Source organism: Salvelinus fontinalis, chromosome 34 (assembly GCF_029448725.1).
Source record: "Salvelinus fontinalis isolate EN_2023a chromosome 34, ASM2944872v1, whole genome shotgun sequence".
Taxonomy (NCBI): domain Eukaryota; kingdom Metazoa; phylum Chordata; class Actinopteri; order Salmoniformes; family Salmonidae; genus Salvelinus; species Salvelinus fontinalis.
The window spans coordinates 30,652,789-30,673,657 of record NC_074698.1 but is presented as its reverse complement, the minus strand read 5'-3'; the positions used below and the strand labels follow the sequence as shown (position 1 = coordinate 30,673,657).

Genomic DNA, 20,869 nt, shown 5'->3' with positions numbered 1-20,869 from the left:
TGTGTTTTAGTAGAGAGAACATGTTACAATGTCAGGTTCTGTATTGTGTTTTAGTAGAGAACATGTTACAATGTCAGGTTCTGTAATGTGTTTTAGTAGAGAGAACATGTTACAATGTCAGGTTCTGTAATGTGTTTTAGTAGAGAACATGTTACAATGTCAGGTTCTGTCTGTAATGTGTTTTAGTAGAGAACATGTTACAATGTCAGGTTCTGTAATGTGTTTTAGTAGAGAACATGTTACAATGTCAGGTTCTGTCTGTAATGTGTTTTAGTAGAGAACATGTTACAATGTCAGGTTCTGTATTGTGTTTTAGTAGAGAACATGTTACAATGTCAGGTTCTGTAATGTGTTTTAGTAGAGAGAACATGTTACAATGTCAGGTTCTGTAATGGGTTTTAGTAGAGAGAACATGTTACAATGTCAGGTTCTGTCTGTAATGGGTTTTAGTAGAGAACATGTTACAATGTCAGGTTCTGTCTGTAATGGGTTTTAGTAGAGAACATGTTACAATGTCAGGTTCTGTATTGTGTTTTAGTAGAGAGAACATGTTACAATGTCAGGTTCTGTAATGTGTTTTAGTAGAGAGAACATGTTACAATGTCAGGTTCTGTCTGTAATGTGTTTTAGTAGAGAACATGTTACAATGTCAGGTTCTGTATTGTGTTTTAGTAGAGAGAACATGTTACAATGTCAGGTTCTGTAATGGGTTTTAGTAGAGAACATGTTACAATGTCAGGTTCTGTCTGTATTGTGTTTTAGTAGAGAGAACATGTTACAATGTCAGGTTCTGTCTGTAATGGGTTTTAGTACAGAGAACATGTTACAATGTCAGGTTCTGTAATGGGTTTTAGTAGAGAACATGTTACAATGTCAGGTTCTGTCTGTAATGTGTTTTAGTAGAGAGAACATGTTACAATGTCAGGTTCTGTAATGTGTTTTAGTAGAGAACATGTTACAATGTCAGGTTCTGTAATGTGTTTTAGTAGAGAACATGTTACAATGTCAGGTTCTGTAATGGGTTTTAGTAGAGAACATGTTACAATGTCAGGTTCTGTAATGGGTTTTAGTAGAGAACATGTTACAATGTCAGGTTCTGTCTGTAATGTGTTTTAGTAGAGAGAACATGTTACAATGTCAGGTTCTGTAATGGGTTTTAGTACAGAGAACATGTTACAATGTCAGGTTCTGTAATGGGTTTTAGTAGAGAACATGTTACAATGTCAGGTTCTGTCTGTAATGTGTTTTAGTAGAGAGAACATGTTACAATGTCAGGTTCTGTAATGGGTTTTAGTAGAGAACATGTTACAATGTCAGGTTCTGTAATGGGTTTTAGTAGAGAACATGTTACAATGTCAGGTTCTGTAATGTGTTTTAGTAGAGAACATGTTACAATGTCAGGTTCTGTAATGTGTTTTAGTAGAGAACATGTTACAATGTCAGGTTCTGTCTGTAATGGGTTTTAGTAGAGAACATGTTACAATGTCAGGTTCTGTCTGTAATGGGTTTTAGTAGAGAACATGTTACAATGTCAGGTTCTGTAATGGGTTTTAGTAGAGAACATGTTACAATGTCAGGTTCTGTAATGTGTTTTAGTAGAGAGAACATGTTACTATGTCAGGTTCTGTAATGTGTTTTAGTAGAGAACATGTTACAATGTCAGGTTCTGTAATGGGTTTTAGTAGAGAACATGTTACAATGTCAGGTTCTGTCTGTAATGTGTTTTAGTAGAGAACATGTTACAATGTCAGGTTCTGTAATGTGTTTTAGGAGAGAACATGTTACAATGTCAGGTTCTGTAATGGGTTTTAGTAGAGAGAACATGTTACTATGTCAGGTTCTGTATTGTGTTTTAGTAGAGAACATGTTACAATGTCAGGTTCTGTAATGGGTTTTAGTAGAGAACATGTTACTATGTCAGGTTCTGTAATGGGTTTTAGTAGAGAACATGTTACAATGTCAGGTTCTGTAATGTGTTTTAGTAGAGAGAACATGTTACTATGTCAGGTTCTGTCTGTAATGTGTTTTAGTACAGAGAACATGTTACAATGTCAGGTTCTGTAATGTGTTTTAGGAGAGAACATGTTACTATGTCAGGTTCTGTAATGGGTTTTAGTAGAGAGAACATGTTACTATGTCAGGTTCTGTAATGTGTTTTAGTAGAGAACATGTTACAATGTCAGGTTCTGTAATGGGTTTTAGTAGAGAACATGTTACAATGTCAGGTTCTGTAATGTGTTTTAGTAGAGAGAACATGTTACTATGTCAGGTTCTGTCTGTAATGTGTTTTAGTACAGAGAACATGTTACAATGTCAGGTTCTGTAATGTGTTTTAGGAGAGAACATGTTACTATGTCAGGTTCTGTCTGTAATGTGTTTTAGTACAGAGAACATGTTACAATGTCAGGTTCTGTAATGTGTTTTAGTAGAGAGAACATGTTACAATGTCAGGTTCTGTAATGTGTTTTAGTAGAGAACATGTTACAATGTCAGGTTCTGTAATGTTCACCCTTTGTCTTCACAGGACATCAATCTGAAAACTGCTAAAAGCAACCATGCGATGCATTTCACATTCAGGGATGATAAGCAGTGGAAATTACAACAGGTACTGTAGGAGGGGGGGGGGGGGGGGTCAAGTTGTCATGTCATGTGCACAAGTACAGTGAAATGCCTCTAAACCAAGGATCCTCAACTAGATTCAGTCACAACTTTTTCTTAAAAGATGATGGTCGGGGATCAGAACATAATAAAACAAATAATTAGTAGACTGCAAATTGACCGCAAGAAGCCTGAACAGATATAATATTAGACTAAAACATAATCATTTCAAACCTTGATTACATTTGGGGACATTGCCCTGCGTAGGGCGACGTTAAAGTGTCCTGACTCTCTGTGGTCATTCAAAATCCCATAGCATTTAATGTCCGAGTAGGGGTGTACACCCTGGTGTCATGGTGAAATACCCAACCTGGCCACATTCCTAAATTCCCTCAGATCTAATAATACTGACTCTGTCCCTCAGATCTAATAATACTGACTCTGTCCCTCAGATCTAATAATACTGACTCTGTCCCTCAGATCTAATAATACTGACTCTGTCCCTCAGATCTAATAATACTGACTCTGTCCCTCAGATCTAATAATACTGACTCTGTCCCTGTCTCAGATCTAATAATACTGACTCTGTCCCCGTCTCTCCCTCAGATCCAGGATGCTAGGAACCATGTGAATCAGGCTCTGCAGCTGCTGAGTGGTAGAGATGAGAGCTACCACTTTAAGACTGGGGCTGAGGTCAACAAGGTAGGAACACACACACACACACACACACACACACACACACACACACACACACACACACACACACACACACACACACACACAGCTACCACTTTAAGACTGGGGCTGAGGGTAATGAGGTTAGTTTCCACCAGGGAAAACACTGATAATTACTGTCAGAAATAAACTGCTTTCTGTGTCATAGCGGAGCTAACAGATATAACAGAGCTATCAGGGAAGTGGTTTTCCTCTATTTTCTATGTCTACACTACACACCATCAGTCTACGCTACACACCATTAGTCTACGCTACACACCATTAGTCTACGCTACACACCATTAGTCTACGCTACACACCATTAGTCTACGCTACACACCATTAGTCTACGCTGCACACCATTAGTCTACGCTGCACACCATTAGTCTACGCTGCACACCATTAGTCTACGCTGCACACCATTAGTCCACGCTGCACACCATTAGTCTACGCTGCACACCATTAGTCTACGCTGCACACCATTAGTCTACGCTACACACCATTAGTCTACGCTACACACCATTAGTCTACGCTACACACCATTAGTCTACGCTACACACCATTAGTCTACGCTGCACACCATTAGTCTACGCTGCACACCATTAGTCTACGCTGCACACCATTAGTCTACGCTGCACACCATTAGTCCACGCTGCACACCATTAGTCTACGCTGCACACCATTAGTCTACGCTGCACACCATTAGTCTACGCTACACACCATTAGTCTACGCTACACACCATTAGTCTACGCTACACACCATTAGTCTACGCTGCACACCATTAGTCTACGCTGCACACCATTAGTCTACGCTGCACACCATTAGTCTACGCTGCACACCATTAGTCTACGCTGCACACCATTAGTCTACGCTGCACACCATTAGTCTACGCTGCACACCATTAGTCTACGCTGCACACCATTAGTCTACGCTGCACACCATTAGTCTACGCTGCACACCATTAGTCTACGCTGCACACCATTAGTCTACGCTGCACACCATTAGTCTACGCTGCACACCATTAGTCTACGCTGCACACCATTAGTCTACGCTGCACACCATTAGTCTACGCTGCACACCATTAGTCTACGCTGCACACCATTAGTCTACGCTGCACACCATTAGTCTACGCTGCACACCATTAGTCTACGCTGCACACCATTAGTCTACGCTGCACACCATCAGTCTACGCTGCACACCATCAGTCTACGCTGCACACCATCAGTCTACGCTGCACACCATCAGTCTACGCTGCACACCATCAGTCTACGCTGCACACCATCAGTCTACGCTGCACACCATCAGTCTACGCTGCACACCATCAGTCTACGCTGCACACCATCAGTCTACGCTGCACACCATCAGTCTACGCTGCACACCATCAGTCTACGCTGCACACCATCAGTCTACGCTGCACACCATCAGTCTACGCTGCACACCATCAGTCTACGCTGCACACCATCAGTCTACGCTGCACACCATCAGTCTACGCTGCACACCATTAGTCTACGCTGCACACCATTAGTCTACGCTGCACACCATTAGTCTACGCTGCACACCATTAGTCTACGCTGCACACCATTAGTCTACGCTGCACACCATTAGTCTACGCTGCACACCATTAGTCTACGCTGCACACCATTAGTCTACGCTGCACACCATTAGTCTACGCTGCACACCATTAGTCTACGCTGCACACCATTAGTCTACGCTGCACACCATTAGTCTACGCTGCACACCATTAGTCTACGCTGCACACCATTAGTCTACGCTGCACACCATTAGTCTACGCTGCACACCATTAGTCTACGCTGCACATCATTAGTATACGCTACACATCATTAGTATACGCTACACATCATTAGTATACGCTACACATCATTAGTATACACTACACATCATTAGTATACACTACACATCATTAGTATACACTACACATCATTAGTATACACTACACACCCCATTAGTATATGCTACACACCATTAGTCTACAACTTTGCTCCACCATGTACCTGTTCATTACCTAGAACAACTTTTCCATCCCAGAGTGCATCTCTTCACCAGATCATGTCCTCTATATCTCAGGTTGTATTTGTTCCTAGTTGATCACTGTTGTTGATGATGTCGTTGTTGTAGCTGATGGACGCGGTGATGCTCCAGCTGACCAGGGCTCGTAACCGCCTCACCACTCCGGCAGCCATGACCCTGCCGGAGCTGGCCACTAGCGGCCTCATGGTGAGTCTGCCATAGGTCATAGGTCATAGCAGAGAAACTGGTCTCGCCGTCTACTGTATGTAATTTACATCACAATGACTCTCTCTCCCTCTCTCTTTTTCTTTCTCCTTCTCCCCCTCTCTCTCTCTCCCTCCCTCTCTCTCTCTCTCTCTCTCTCTTCCTCCCCCCCCCCCCTCTCCCCAGAAAATGTTCACTCCTCCAATGCCAGGCGATGTGATGGTGAACTTCTATATCAACCTGAGTAAGCTGTGTCTGACTGTCTACCAGCTGCACGCAATGCAGCCCAACACCACCAAGGTACACACTCACATTCACAGTCTGCGGCTCAAATCCAGCCCCGAGACAACTTTCACAACAAGATCACAGCTGTTAGTTCTGTCACTCACTGAATCCAGCCCCGAGACAACTTTCACACCAAGATCACAGCTGTTAGTTCTGTCACTCACTGAATCCAGCCCCGAGACAACTTTCACAACAAGATCACAGCTGTTAGTTGTGTCACTCACTGAATCCAGTCCTGAGACAACAAGATCACACCTGTTAGTTCTGTCACTCACTGAATCCAGCCCTGAGACAACAAGATCACAGCTGTTAGTTCTGTCACTCACTGAATCCAGCCCTGAGACAACAAGATCACAGCTGTTAGTTCTGTCACTCACTGAATCCAGCCCTGAGACAACTTTCACAACAAGATCACAGCTGTTAGTTCTGTCACTCACTGAATCCAGCCCCGAGACAACAAGATGACGGCTGTTAGTTCTGTCACTCACTGAATCCAGCCCTGAGACAACTTTCACAGCAAGATCACAGCTGTTAGTTCTGTCACTCACTGAATCCAGCCCCGAAACAACAAGATCACAGCTGTTAGTTCTGTCACTCACTGAATCCAGCCCTGAGACAACAAGATCACAGCTGTTAGTTTTGTCACTCACTGAATCCAGCCCTGAGACAACCTTCACACCAAGATCACAGCTGTTAGTTCTGTCACTCACTGAATCCAGCCCTGAGACAACAAGATCACAGCTGTTAGTTCTGTCACTCACTGAATCCAGCCCTGAGACAACAAGATCACAGCTGTTAGTTCAGTCACTCACTGAATCCAGCCCTGAGACAACAAGATCACAGCTGTTAGTTTTGTCACTCACTGAATCCAGCCCTGAGACAACAAGATCACAGCTGTTAGTTCTGTCACTCACTGAATCCAGCCCCGAGACAACTTTCACACCAAGATCACAGCTGTAGTTCTGTCACTCACTGAATCCAGCCCCGAGACAACTTTCACACCAAGATCACAGCTGTAGTTCAGTCACTCACTGAATCCAGCCCTGAGACAACAAGATCACAGCTGTTAGTTCTGTCACTCACTGAATCCAGCCCCGAGACAACAAGATCACAGCTGTTAGTTCTGTCACTCACTGAATCCAGCCCCGAGACAACAAGATGACAGCTGTTAGTTCTGTCACTCACTGAATCCAGCCCTGAGACAACAAGATCACAGCTGTTAGTTCTGTCACTCACTGAATCCAGCCCTGAGACAACCTTCACACCAAGATCACAGCTGTTAGTTCTGTCACTCACTGAATCCAGCCCTGAGACAACAAGATCACAGCTGTTAGTTTTGTCACTCACTGAATCCAGCCCTGAGACAACTTTCACAACAAGATCACAGCTGTTAGTTCTGTCACTCACTGAATCCAGCCCCGAGACAACTTTCACACCAAGATCACAGCTGTTAGTTCTGTCACTCACTGAATCCAGCCCTGAGACAACAAGATCACAGCTGTTAGTTCTGTCACTCACTGAATCCAGCCCTGAGACAACAAGATCACAGCTGTTAGTTCAGTCACTCACTGAATCCAGCCCTGAGACAACAAGATCACAGCTGTTAGTTTTGTCACTCACTGAATCCAGCCCTGAGACAACAAGATCACAGCTGTTAGTTCTGTCACTCACTGAATCCAGCCCTGAGACAACAAGATCACAGCTGTTAGTTCTGTCACTCACTGAATCCAGCCCTGAGACAACTTTCACAACAAGATCACAGCTGTTAGTTCTGTCACTCACTGAATCCAGCCCCGAGACAACAAGATGACGGCTGTTAGTTCTGTCACTCACTGAATCCAGCCCTGAGACAACTTTCACAGCAAGATCACAGCTGTTAGTTCTGTCACTCACTGAATCCAGCCCCGAAACAACAAGATCACAGCTGTTAGTTCTGTCACTCACTGAATCCAGCCCTGAGACAACAAGATCACAGCTGTTAGTTTTGTCACTCACTGAATCCAGCCCTGAGACAACCTTCACACCAAGATCACAGCTGTTAGTTCTGTCACTCACTGAATCCAGCCCTGAGACAACAAGATCACAGCTGTTAGTTCTGTCACTCACTGAATCCAGCCCTGAGACAACAAGATCACAGCTGTTAGTTCAGTCACTCACTGAATCCAGCCCTGAGACAACAAGATCACAGCTGTTAGTTTTGTCACTCACTGAATCCAGCCCTGAGACAACAAGATCACAGCTGTTAGTTCTGTCACTCACTGAATCCAGCCCCGAGACAACTTTCACACCAAGATCACAGCTGTAGTTCTGTCACTCACTGAATCCAGCCCCGAGACAACTTTCACACCAAGATCACAGCTGTAGTTCAGTCACTCACTGAATCCAGCCCTGAGACAACAAGATCACAGCTGTTAGTTCTGTCACTCACTGAATCCAGCCCCGAGACAACAAGATCACAGCTGTTAGTTCTGTCACTCACTGAATCCAGCCCCGAGACAACAAGATGACAGCTGTTAGTTCTGTCACTCACTGAATCCAGCCCTGAGACAACAAGATCACAGCTGTTAGTTCTGTCACTCACTGAATCCAGCCCTGAGACAACCTTCACACCAAGATCACAGCTGTTAGTTCTGTCACTCACTGAATCCAGCCCTGAGACAACAAGATCACAGCTGTTAGTTTTGTCACTCACTGAATCCAGCCCTGAGACAACTTTCACAACAAGATCACAGCTGTTAGTTCTGTCACTCACTGAATCCAGCCCCGAGACAACTTTCACACCAAGATCACAGCTGTTAGTTCTGTCACTCACTGAATCCAGCCCTGAGACAACAAGATCACAGCTGTTAGTTCTGTCACTCACTGAATCCAGCCCTGAGACAACAAGATCACAGCTGTTAGTTCAGTCACTCACTGAATCCAGCCCTGAGACAACAAGATCACAGCTGTTAGTTTTGTCACTCACTGAATCCAGCCCTGAGACAACAAGATCACAGCTGTTAGTTCTGTCACTCACTGAATCCAGCCCTGAGACAACTTTCACAACAAGATCACAGCTGATAGTTCTGTCACTCACTGAATCCAGCCCCGAGACAACTTTCACACCAAGATCACAGCTGTAGTTCTGTCACTCACTGAATCCAGCCCCGAGACAACTTTCACACCAAGATCACAGCTGTAGTTCAGTCACTCACTGAATCCAGCCCTGAGACAACAAGATCACAGCTGTTAGTTCTGTCACTCACTGAATCCAGCCCCGAGACAACAAGATCACAGCTGTTAGTTCTGTCACTCACTGAATCCAGCCCCGAGACAACAAGATGACAGCTGTTAGTTCTGTCACTCACTGAATCCAGCCCTGAGACAACAAGATCACAGCTGTTAGTTCTGTCACTCACTGAATCCAGCCCTGAGACAACAAGATCACAGCTGTTAGTTTTGTCACTCACTGAATCCAGCCCTGAGACAACTTTCACAACAAGATCACAGCTGTTAGTTCTGTCACTCACTGAATCCAGCCCTGAGACAACAAGATCACAGCTGTTAGTTCTGTCACTCACTGAATCCAGCCCTGAGACACCAAGATCACAGCTGTTAGTTCTGTCACTCACTGAATCCAGCCCTGAGACAACAAGATCACAGCTGTTAGTTTTGTCACTCACTGAATCCAGCCCTGAGACAACAAGATCACAGCTGTTAGTTCTGTCACTCACTGAATCCAGCCCTGAGACAACCTTCACAACAAGATGACAGCTGTTAGTTTTGTCACTCACTGAATCCAGCCCTGAGACAACCTTCACAACAAGATGACAACTGTTAGTTCTGTAATCATGTGGTATTGTGAAGATGCATCAGTTTGTCTCCCTGTGGTTTTTCAACAGAACTTCAGGCCATCTGGAAGCTCTGTGTTACACAACCCTGGAGCCATGTTGTAAGTTCTGTTAGATAACGCTTAACACCACGTCAGTCACTAACGCTTCACATCACGTCAGTCACTAACGCTTCACATCACGTCAGTCACTAACGCTTCACATCACGTCAGTCACTAACGCTTCACATCACGTCAGTCACTAACGCTTCACATCACGTCAGTCACTAACGCTTCACATCACGTCAGTCACTAACGCTTCACATCACGTCAGTCACTAACGCTTCACATCACGTCAGTCACTAACGCTTCACATCACGTCAGTCACTAACGCTTCACATCACGTCAGTCACTAACGCTTCACATCACGTCAGTCACTAACGCTTCACATCACGTCAGTCACTAACGCTTCACATCACGTCAGTCACTAACGCTTCACATCACGTCAGTCACTAACGCTTCACATCACGTCAGTCACTAACGCTTCACATCACGTCAGTCACTAACGCTTCACATCACGTCAGTCACTAACGCTTCACATCACGTCAGTCACTAACGCTTCACATCACGTCAGTCACTAACGCTTCACATCACGTCAGTCACTAACGCTTCACATCATGTCAGTCACTAACGCTTCACACCATGTCAGTCACTAACGCTTCACATCACGTCAGTCACTAACGCTTCACATCACGTCAGTCACTAACGCTTCACATCACGTCAGTCACTAACGCTTCACATCACGTCAGTCACTAACGCTTCACATCACGTCAGTCACTAACGCTTCACATCACGTCAGTCACTAACGCTTCACATCACGTCAGTCACTAACGCTTCACATCACGTCAGTCACTAACGCTTCACATCACGTCAGTCACTAACGCTTCACACCATGTCAGTCACTAACGCTTCACACCATGTCAGTCACTAACGCTTCACATCACGTCAGTCACTAACGCTTCACATCACGTCAGTCACTAACGCTTCACATCACGTCAGTCACTAACGCTTCACATCACGTCAGTCACTAACGCTTCACACCATGTCAGTCACTAACGCTTCACACCATGTCAGTCACTAACGCTTCACACCATGTCAGTCACTAACGCTTCACACCATGTCAGTCACTAACGCTTCACACCATGTCAGTCACTAACGCTTCACACCATGTCAGTCACTAACGCTTCACATCATGTCAGTCACTAACGCTTCACATCATGTCAGTCACTAACGCTTCACATCACGTCAGTCACTAACGCTTCACATCACGTCAGTCACTAACGCTTCACATCACGTCAGTCACTAACGCTTCACATCACGTCAGTCACTAACGCTTCACATCACGTCAGTCACTAACGCTTCACACCATGTCAGTCACTAACGCTTCACATCATGTCAGTCACTAACGCTTCACACCATGTCAGTCACTAACGCTTCACATCACGTCAGTCACTAACGCTTCACATCACGTCAGTCACTAACGCTTCACATCACGTCAGTCACTAACGCTTCACATCACGTCAGTCACTAACGCTTCACATCACGTCAGTCACTAACGCTTCACACCACGTCAGTCACTAACGCTTCACATCACGTCAGTCACTAACGCTTCACATCACGTCAGTCACTAACGCTTCACATCACGTCAGTCACTAACGCTTCACACCATGTCAGTCACTAACGCTTCACACCATGTCAGTCACTAACGCTTCACATCATGTCAGTCACTAACGCTTCACACCATGTCAGTCACTAACGCTTCACATCACGTCAGTCACTAACGCTTCACATCACGTCAGTCACTAACGCTTCACACCATGTCAGTCACTAACGCTTCACATCATGTCAGTCACTAACGCTTCACACCATGTCAGTCACTAACGCTTCACATCACGTCAGTCACTAACGCTTTAGATCATGTTTAGATGGGGTTGTCTGTGGTCAATACACACAGGATCTTTTCATGTCCGTTCATACCTTGTTGATGTGAAGATATTAGTGTGTCTCTAACAATACTAACTACCGTTTTTAAAAATATATTTTTGTCAATAGTCAGCAGCATAGTAAATGATGCTTGTTGAGTCTACCCCGGGTCCTCCCATTTCTGAATACTTTCACACAGTTCCCAACGTTAAAACATACAGTGCCATTTCCAATACATCCAACTGCTTTGTTGTTTTATTGTTGAACTCTTTCCCTGCTGTCTCCCCCAGTGAGCTGAACAATGCTAAGTTTGAGGTGAGCCAGGTTCACAAGGTGGAGTGTGTTGTCCCCTGGCTCAACAACACCCTGGTCTTCTTCACCATCTCACTGCAGCTCTGTCAGCAGCTCAAGGACAAGGTGGGTGACGTCTGTGGCAGCAGGACACTTTCTCAACACTCCATTGGTCCACAGAATACACGGAAGTGAAAGAGTAGCTGCGGTATTTACATAGATTCAGGCTGGGTCAGCTGGTATGAAGTAGATGATTCACCTTGTTCGTGTGTCCGTAACTAAATAAATGTCAGACTCAGAAAAGAGAAGACAGGGAGAGCTGTTTTGCTTCTGTGAAAAAGTTGTAAATGGTATGAAAAGGTGCTCATTGGAAACGAGAGTCTAAATCGACTGAAGTAGAGAAGTTGTGGCGTATGTCCCAGAACCGTCACACTGAAAGCCTACGTACAACACCAAGCCAAGGCACTTGTTTTGTGACCTATATTATAAAGCCTTTATTATATTGGCTTACCATGACACATTAACTGGATTTTCCTCCTCTTCCTCCTCCTCCTTCTAGATTTCCGTCTTCTCTAGTTTCTGGAACTACCGACCGTTCTAGCCTCCTGCAACTAGCTGACCGTCAGAATGCCTAGGTGATCTAACCTCCTGCAGCTAGCTGACCGTCAGAATGCCTAGGTGTTCTAACCTCCTGCAGCTAGCTGACCGTCAGAATGCCTAGATGTTCTAACCTCCTGCAGCTAGCTGACCGTCAGAATGTCTCGGTGTTCTAACCTCCTGCAGCTAGCTGACCGTCAGAATGCCTAGGTGTTCTAACCTCCTGCAGCTAGCTGACCTCCTGCAGCTAGCTGACCGTCAGAATGCCTCGGTGTTCTAACCTCCTGCAGCTAGCTGACCGTCAGAATGCCTAGGTGTTCTAACCTCCTGCAGCTAGCTGACCTCCTGCAGCTAGCTGACCGTCAGAATGCCTAGGTGTTCTAACCTCCTGCAGATAGCTGACCGTCAGAATGCCTCGGTGTTCTAACCTCCTGCAGCTAGCTGACCGTCAGAATGCCTAGGTGATCTAACCTCCTGCAGCTAGCTGACCGTCAGAATGCCTAGGTGTTCTAACCTCCTGCAGCTAGCTGAACGTCAGAATGCCTAGGTGTTCTAACCTCCTGCAGCTAGCTGACCGTCAGAATGCCTAGGTGTTCTAATCTCCTTCAGCTAGCTGACCGTCAGAATGCCTAGGTGTTCTAACCTCCTGCAGCTAGCTGACCGTCAGAATGCCTAGGTGTTCTAACCTCCTGCAGCTAGCTGACCGTCAGAATGCCTAGGTGTTCTAACCTCCTGCAGCTAGCTGACCGTCAGAATGCCTAGGTGTTCTAACCTCCTGCAGCTAGCTGACCGTCAGAATGCCTAGGTGTTCTAACCTCCTGCAGCTAGCTGACCGTCAGAATGCCTAGGTGTTCTAACCTCCTGCAGCTAGCTGACCGTCAGAATGCCTCGGTGTTCTAACCTCCTGCAGCTAGCTGACCGTCAGAATGCCTAGGTGTTCTAACCTCCTGCAGCTAGCTGACCGTCAGAATGCCTAGGTGTTCTAACCTCCTGCAGCTAGCTGACCGTCAGAATGCCTAGGTGTTCTAACCTCCTGCAGCTAGCTGACCGTCAGAATGCCTCAGTGTTCTGTCCAAATCCTTCACACCAACCAACCCAGATAAAAGGGATGTCTTGAAAATATTGTCTGATTTTGAAGTGGGTTTTGTTTGTATAATTTACAGGAGAACAGCCGGATCAAAGTCCATATACATTACCAGTGTTTAGTATTCCAGGGTTTAGGGCCCATCCATGTGTTACAGCTGCTTTAATTCAGTCCCAAATCAACCCCTAGACCCTAACCTCTAGACTACACTCCCTACTCGTGAAGAAAGTATAGGGCTAAGCAATATGGTGGAGCTACTACCATATTGCTATATCTATCCAATACATTCAGTGTTTCCCGTAGTTGGGGGTCGTTAGCGCAATGACTGGAAGTCTATGGGAATGAATCTAGGGGAAACACTGCATTCTGATCTAGACAAGTAGGGACTAGGGGTTGATTTAGGATTGGGTGCATGTATCTCTCTGTGCGTCATCTGTTGTATTTTGTTGTATAGTACCAACTAACTTGGACCTCCCTGTTGTATAGTACCAACTAACTTGGACCTCCCTGTTGTATAGTACCAACTAACTTGGACCTCCCTGTTGTATAGTACCAACTTGGACCTCCCTGTTGTATAGTACCAACTAACTTGGACCTCCTTGTTGTATAGTACCAACTAACTTGGACCTCCTTGTTGTATAGTACTAACTTGGACCTCCTTGCTGTATAGTACCAACTAACTTGGACCTCCTTGTTGTATAGTACTAACTTGGACCTCCTTGTTGTATAGTACCAACTTGGACCTCCCTGTTGTATAGTACCAACTAACTTGGACCTCCCTGTTGTATAGTACCAACTAACTTGGACCTCCCTGTTGTATAGTACCAACTAACTTGGACCTCCTTGTTGTATAGTACCAACTTGGACCTCCCTGTTGTATAGTACCAACTTGGACCTCCCTGTTGTATAGTACCAACTAACTTGGACCTCCCTGTTGTATAGTACCAACTAACTTGGACCTCCTTGTTGTATAGTACCAACTTGGACCTCCCTGTTGTATAGTACCAACTTGGACCTCCCTGTTGTATAGTACCAACTTGGACCTCCCTGTTGTATAGTACTAACTAACTTGGACCTCCCTGTTGTATAGTACCAACTAACTTGGACCTCCCTGTTGTATAGTACCAACTAACTTGGACCTCCCTGTTGTATAGTACCAACTAACTTGGACCTCCCTGTTGTATAGTACCAACTAACTTGGACCTCCCTGTTGTATAGTACCAACTTGGACCTCCCTGTTGTATAGTACCAACTAACTTGGACCTCCCTGTTGTATAGTACCAACTTGGACCTCCCTGTTGTATAGTACTAACTAACTTGGACCTCCCTGTTGTATAGTACCAACTAACATGGACCTCCCTGTTGTATAGTACCAACTAACTTGGACCTCCCTGTTGTATAGTACCAACTAACTTGGACCTCCCTGTTGTATAGTACCAACTAACTTGGACCTCCCTGTTGTATAGTACCAACTTGGACCTCCCTGTTGTATAGTACCAACTTGGACCTCCCTGTTGTATAGTACCCACTTGGACCTCGTTATGAATCAGCTTGTGTTATTGTTTGTCTGAAAAACTCTTGTTACTGAATACTAACGTTCCTCCTCTCCACATAGTTATACCCTTTTCACACTATAATAGCAACCAAAAATGTACTGTACTAGCTCAGATATTTTTTAAATGTATGGTTTATTTGGGTAGGGACCGATACACACACGGTCTTCTCCTACACGGTTCCAGCATCTATGGTTAATGAGTAACCAGGCCAGCTTGGTTTGCTCAGCAGTGTGAAAAAGTTATTGGAATCAAAATTTGTCAAGCAGATTGTCATACTGTGGTAAACAATACTGTTATTTTGTGTAGACTACACTACTCAGCAGAAGTATACGTTTGTGACAGGAAACAGTGTTACCGTGACTCTTCCTAGTGATATTAACTTGTAGATTTCTGACTCTGTAATTCCTTGGAATGACGCTTTATGTCAAGTATAAAGGAAAACTGACATTCCCAGCTTTGAAGGGTAAACATTCATGCCTCCTCGAAGCTAAGCTATTATTCGTCCTTGTATCAGTTAATTTTAAATGTATGTGTTTGCTAATGTTTTTATTTATTCAATTGTTTATTTTTGCACTTCTGTTACTTTGCGTTGATGATTCCCTGTGAAGTGAATATCCATTCTAATGCTGAACAAAAATAATTATTACTGCAAGTGTTTTCAAATCTATTTTGAGATGTATATGTTGTGGACCATATGATTTATTATCTGTGCAATAAAGATGTTATACAGGAGTGTTCGGTAAGTCAATCAGGAAAAAATATTATTGAATCATTTGAATGATACGATGTACATGTTTCAACATTGAATTATTGTTAATATAACTAACTACATTAAAGTCATTGAATCAATACTACTACAATATCTATGATTCCTCATTACATACACTTAAGAAGTTACGTTTAAAATACACGTAAAACGAAGTACAAAACTTTGGCTTTGTGAACTCGTGTTGATTCTACTACATAAAGAGTGGTGCCCAGTTTTTCATGAACCGTTAGTGAAAGCCCTTTTATCTTCTGGTTGTGACAGTCAGTGACTGTCTTCACCTTTCTGGCGTCCTAGCAACAACCGCTAGCCGTGCAGGGAACAAGTAAACAAACTGGTTCATATGACCTCCAATGACTTGCCACCATTAGACGGCAGCTAAAACGGGTTACCACAGGGAGTGCAACATTTTCCACCCGTCAAAGTAAATAGAACCAGAATGAAAACAAGTTATACAACTCTTAGTTTGGCACACAGAAGGTAAATATAAAGTGCATCTAAAAATATGAATAAAATGAATTATAAAAAGGACTAATCAATTTTCTAAGTGTCGTCATTGTGGAATCTTCAATTCTGTTTCCAAGTTTCTTTCAGGTCTCCATTCCAAAGTTTTCATGACCCACTTTGTGTCTTCTAGGCTGTTGGGGAAACACAGAGAGAGAAAATCATGTATCTTTCAAGACCTCTTTATTCAGAGGAAACACAGAGAGAGGAGAGAAAATCATGTATCTTTCAAGACCTCTTTATTCAGAGGAAACACAGAGAGAGTGGAAATCATGTATCTTTCAAGACCTCTTTATTCAGAGGAAACACAGAGAACACTTGTCTGACACAGACTCCTTGATACAGCCATGCTACAACTGGTCTCACTAAAACAGACCCTCTATTGTAGGACGTGAATGACTCAATGATGGGTCTTCACCATTATACAGGATAGAGTCTGAATGACCATGATACAAGACAGGATAGAGTCTGAATGACCATGATACAAGACAGGATAGAGTCTGAATGACCATGACAGGATAGAGTCTGAATGACCATGACAGGATAGAGTCTGAATGACCATGATACAAGACAGGATAGAGTCTGAATGACCATGATACAAGACAGGATAGAGTCTGAATGACCATGATACAAGACAGGATAGAGTCTGAATGACCATGATACAAGACAGGATAGAGTCTGAATGACCATGATACAAGACAGGATAGAGTCTGAATGACCATGATACAAGACAGGATAGAGTCTGAATGACCATGATACAAGACAGGATAGAGTCTGAACGACCATGATACAAGACAGGATAGAGTCTGAACGACCATGATACAAGACAGGATAGAGTCTGAACGACCATGATACAAGACAGGATAGAGTCTGAATGACCATGATACAAGACAGGATAGAGTCTGAATGACCATGATACAAGACAGGATAGAGTCTGAACGACCATGATACAAGACAGGATAGAGTCTGAATGACCATGATACAAGACAGGATAGAGTCTGAACGACCATGATACAAGACAGGATAGAGTCTGAACGACCATGATACAAGACAGGATAGAGTCTGAACGACCATGATACAAGACAGGATAGAGTCTGAACGACCATGATACAAGACAGGATAGAGTCTGAACGACCATGATACAAGACAGGATAGAGTCTGAACGACCATGATACAAGACAGGATAGAGTGAACGACCATGATACAAGACAGGATAGAGTCTGAATGACCATGACAGGATAGAGTCTGAATGACCATGACAGGATAGAGTCTGAATGACCATGACACGATAGAGTCTGAATGACCATGATACAAGACAGGATAGAGTCTGAATGACCATGACAGGATAGAGTCTGAATGACCATGATACAAGACAGGATAGAGTCTGAATGACCATGATACAAGACAGGATAGAGTCTGAATGACCATGATACAAGACAGGATAGAGTCTGAATGACCATGATACAAGACAGGATAGAGTCTGAATGACCATGATACAAGGCAGGATAGAGTCTGAATGACCAAGACAGGATAGAGTCTGAATGACCATGATACAAGACAGGATAGAGTCTGAATGACCATGATAGGATAGAGTCTGAATGACCATGATACAAGACAGGATAGAGTCTGAATGACCATGATACAAGACAGGATAGAGTCTAAATGACCATGATACAAGACAGGATAGAGTCTGAATGACCATGATACAAGACAGGATAGAGTCTGAATGACCATGATACAAGACAGGATAGAGTCTGAATGACCATGATACAAGACAGGATAGAGTCTGAATGACCATGATACAAGGCAGGATAGAGTCTGAAAGACCATGATACAAGTCAGGATAGAGTCTGAATGGCCATGACACAAGACAGGATAGAGTATGAATGAACATGACACAAGACAGGATAGAGTCTGAATGACCATGATACAAGACAGGATAGAGTCTGAATGACCATGATACAAGACAGGATAGAGTCAATGACCATGACACAAGACAGGATAGAGTCTGAATGACCATGACACAAGACCGGATAGAGTCTGAATGACCATGACAGGATAGAGTCTGAATGACCATGATACAAGACAGGATAGAGTCTGAATGACCATGATACAAGACAGGATAGAGTCTGAATGACCATGATACATGACAGGATAGAGTCTGAATGACCATGATACATGACAGGATAGAGTCTGAATGACCATGATACAAGACAGGATAGAGTCTGAATGACCATGATACAAGACAGGATAGAGTCTGAATGACCATGATACAAGACAGGATAGAGTCTGAATGACCATGATACATGACAGGATAGAGTCTGAATGACAATGATACATGAAAGGATAGAGTCTGAATGACCATGACAGGATAGAGTCTGAATGACCATGATACATGACAGGATAGAGTCTGAATGACCATGATACAAGACAGGATAGAGTCTGAATGACCATGATACAAGACAGGATAGAGTCTGAATGACCAAGACAGGATAGAGTCTGAATGACCAAGACAGGATGGAGTCTGAATGACACGGCTTCATTTTGAATTGACTTGGAATATACAACAAATAAATACAACTCCCTCATTAACACTATGGGTGGCTGACATATCAGAAATGTGGGCCTGTATACCACAGCCTGAACGCCAGTTTGTGTGCTATCATGCCAACTCACACCAAACATTGTTGACAAGAGCACCAGATCTGGGACCAGGCTATAGATACCAACAGATCTGAGACCAGGCTATAGATACCAACAGATCTGAGACTGGCCTATAGATACCAACAGATCTGGGACCAGGCTATAGATACCAACAGATCTGGGACTAGGCTATAGATACCAACAGATCTGGGACCAGGCTATAGATACCAACAGATCTGGGACCAGGCTATAGATACCAACAGATCTGGGACCAGGTTATATACACCACACATTTCTGACAGAAACAGGCCACTGCATTTTATTGATTGATTGCTACATTACCTGTTCATCACAGCAGCAGCGGATCAGAACCAGGACAACAAGCAGCAGAACCATGCCTGAAAGGATCAAGATGGACAGTCAATTGTGTACATGTGTGTGTGTGTGTGTGTGTGTGTGTGTGTGTGTGTGTGTGTGTGTGTGTGTGTGTGTGTGTGTGCGTGTGTGTTCCTACCGATGAAGATGAAGAAGACAGCGAAGGAGGCGATGTCCCAGTCAGACTGGAACAGCTGTTTAGACTGCAGTCTGGACACCACATCTGTAAACTGATCCTTAAACTCTGCCTGTAGGCTCCTCTGGTCCATGGCTATAGCTGGGCTAGAATTAGTCTCAGTCAGGGTTAACACACTGGAGAAGAACAATATAGGGTTTATGATGATTATAAAATACAGGACACACTGGGAAAAGAGATGTGGTTCTAATATAGACTACAAGGTTTCTCTGGTCCATAACTGTAGCAGTCAGGGTTAATACAGGACACACTGGGAGAAGAGACTGTGGTAATTCTCTTTAGACAATTACAATGCACCTGACTGGCTGACTATGTCGGTCTATAAAGTAGGCCTAAAATATACCAAACTATGTCATTTCATTGTATTGGAGATCATGCTGCATTTTGAATGTCCCTCATGAAATGGATCAGAGTTCAGCGTACCTGCTCTGCCCCAGACACAGTGCTTTTCTTCTGATCACTTTTACATAGACTACGATGAGATACAGATCAACTAGCCAAATACAGACTCTATTTTACATCTAAAAATGACTAGATTTGCTTTTAACTTCTTTAACACAAGACCAACATCATTATCGTTATGTTTTGACTGACTGGAACATCTTGATGAACTACAGCCTCAGACTTTCACTTTTAAAGATTATTCCATGATTACCTATATATATATATATAACTTGAACACAAACAAATACAATAAACTAATATTTTCGGTAGTAATCAAACAAGTTTCTATATGTTTTTCCGAAGTTCATTGTACCTGTAACTCGAACAAGCTCCTGTTTTTTTCTCTCTTCTTCCGGGTACCTGCCCGACTGACGCACCTGTCGCTGTGCGGGTCACTGTGCACTGATTTGCATGGGGCGAGGGTAGATCGTTTGAATCCTGCTTTATTTCCTCCAAGCAGGTCTAAAGGTGTATCGTGATCGTGGATTTACCGGATGTGAGATATTGCCAGTCATTTCCACCATTGCTCTTGGCCATGTCTTTTCAAAGGACATTTTTATGATGTGACTTGAGGAAATAAAGTCAGAACAATTCATATGTGTGACGCATGTATATAAAATTAGGATTTGTCATAGCTACATTTCTGTTTTCATTGCAGTAAATTATAAATGTATTTTTTCTATAGTAAACCAGCTGATTTACATAATTCAAGGAATAGCAATATTGTGTAAAGTTGAGTTGCGGTCATATGATGTATTGTAGTAACATATTAGTTCCGTATGAGGCGCTGTT

The 20,869-nt window shown here is 43.6% G+C and overlaps 2 protein-coding genes across 3 annotated transcripts in view; one reads left to right on the top strand and one right to left on the bottom strand.

Annotated features, from left to right (window-relative positions):
• The window catches only part of LOC129833711 (protein rogdi homolog), a 27,860-nt gene extending 11,857 nt beyond the window's left edge, over positions 1 to 16,003 (top strand). The window contains exons 5-11 of the mRNA XM_055898488.1: positions 2,525 to 2,605; positions 3,205 to 3,300; positions 5,450 to 5,548; positions 5,732 to 5,845; positions 9,712 to 9,761; positions 11,912 to 12,038; positions 12,472 to 16,003. Of these exons, the coding sequence (XP_055754463.1) occupies positions 2,525 to 2,605; positions 3,205 to 3,300; positions 5,450 to 5,548; positions 5,732 to 5,845; positions 9,712 to 9,761; positions 11,912 to 12,038; positions 12,472 to 12,513 (609 nt within the window). The 3' untranslated portion in view covers positions 12,514 to 16,003. The remainder of the gene's footprint in view (positions 1 to 2,524; positions 2,606 to 3,204; positions 3,301 to 5,449; positions 5,549 to 5,731; positions 5,846 to 9,711; positions 9,762 to 11,911; positions 12,039 to 12,471) is intronic.
• On the bottom strand, positions 15,263 to 20,869 carry LOC129833713 (small integral membrane protein 22-like). Of its 2 annotated transcripts, none has more exons than XM_055898489.1 (4): positions 20,391 to 20,869; positions 19,577 to 19,749; positions 19,405 to 19,460; positions 15,263 to 16,553 (listed from the first exon to the last, which is right to left on the bottom strand). In XM_055898489.1, the coding sequence occupies exons 2-4, from the start codon at positions 19,704 to 19,706 to the stop codon at positions 16,506 to 16,508; spliced, it is 234 nt and encodes a 77-aa protein (XP_055754464.1). In that variant the 5' UTR covers positions 19,707 to 19,749; positions 20,391 to 20,869; the 3' UTR covers positions 15,263 to 16,505. The 2 variants fall into 2 exon arrangements, with proteins under 2 accessions (XP_055754464.1, XP_055754465.1); XM_055898490.1 differs by having other exon boundaries at positions 19,577 to 19,719.

What these genes read in the sequence shown, in the direction of transcription:
- LOC129833713 (XM_055898489.1), bottom strand. Translation starts at nt 19,706, where the DNA reads ATGGACCAGAGGAGCCTACAGGCAGAGTTTAAGGATCAGTTTACAGAT. An exon ending in TGTCTTCTTCATCTTCATCG is followed by an intron (nt 19,461 to 19,576) that starts GTAGGAACACAC and finishes TGATCCTTTCAG; the next exon opens with GCATGGTTCTGCTGCTTGTT. An exon ending in GCTGCTGCTGTGATGAACAG is followed by an intron (nt 16,554 to 19,404) that starts GTAATGTAGCAA and finishes TTTCCCCAACAG; the next exon opens with CCTAGAAGACACAAAGTGGG.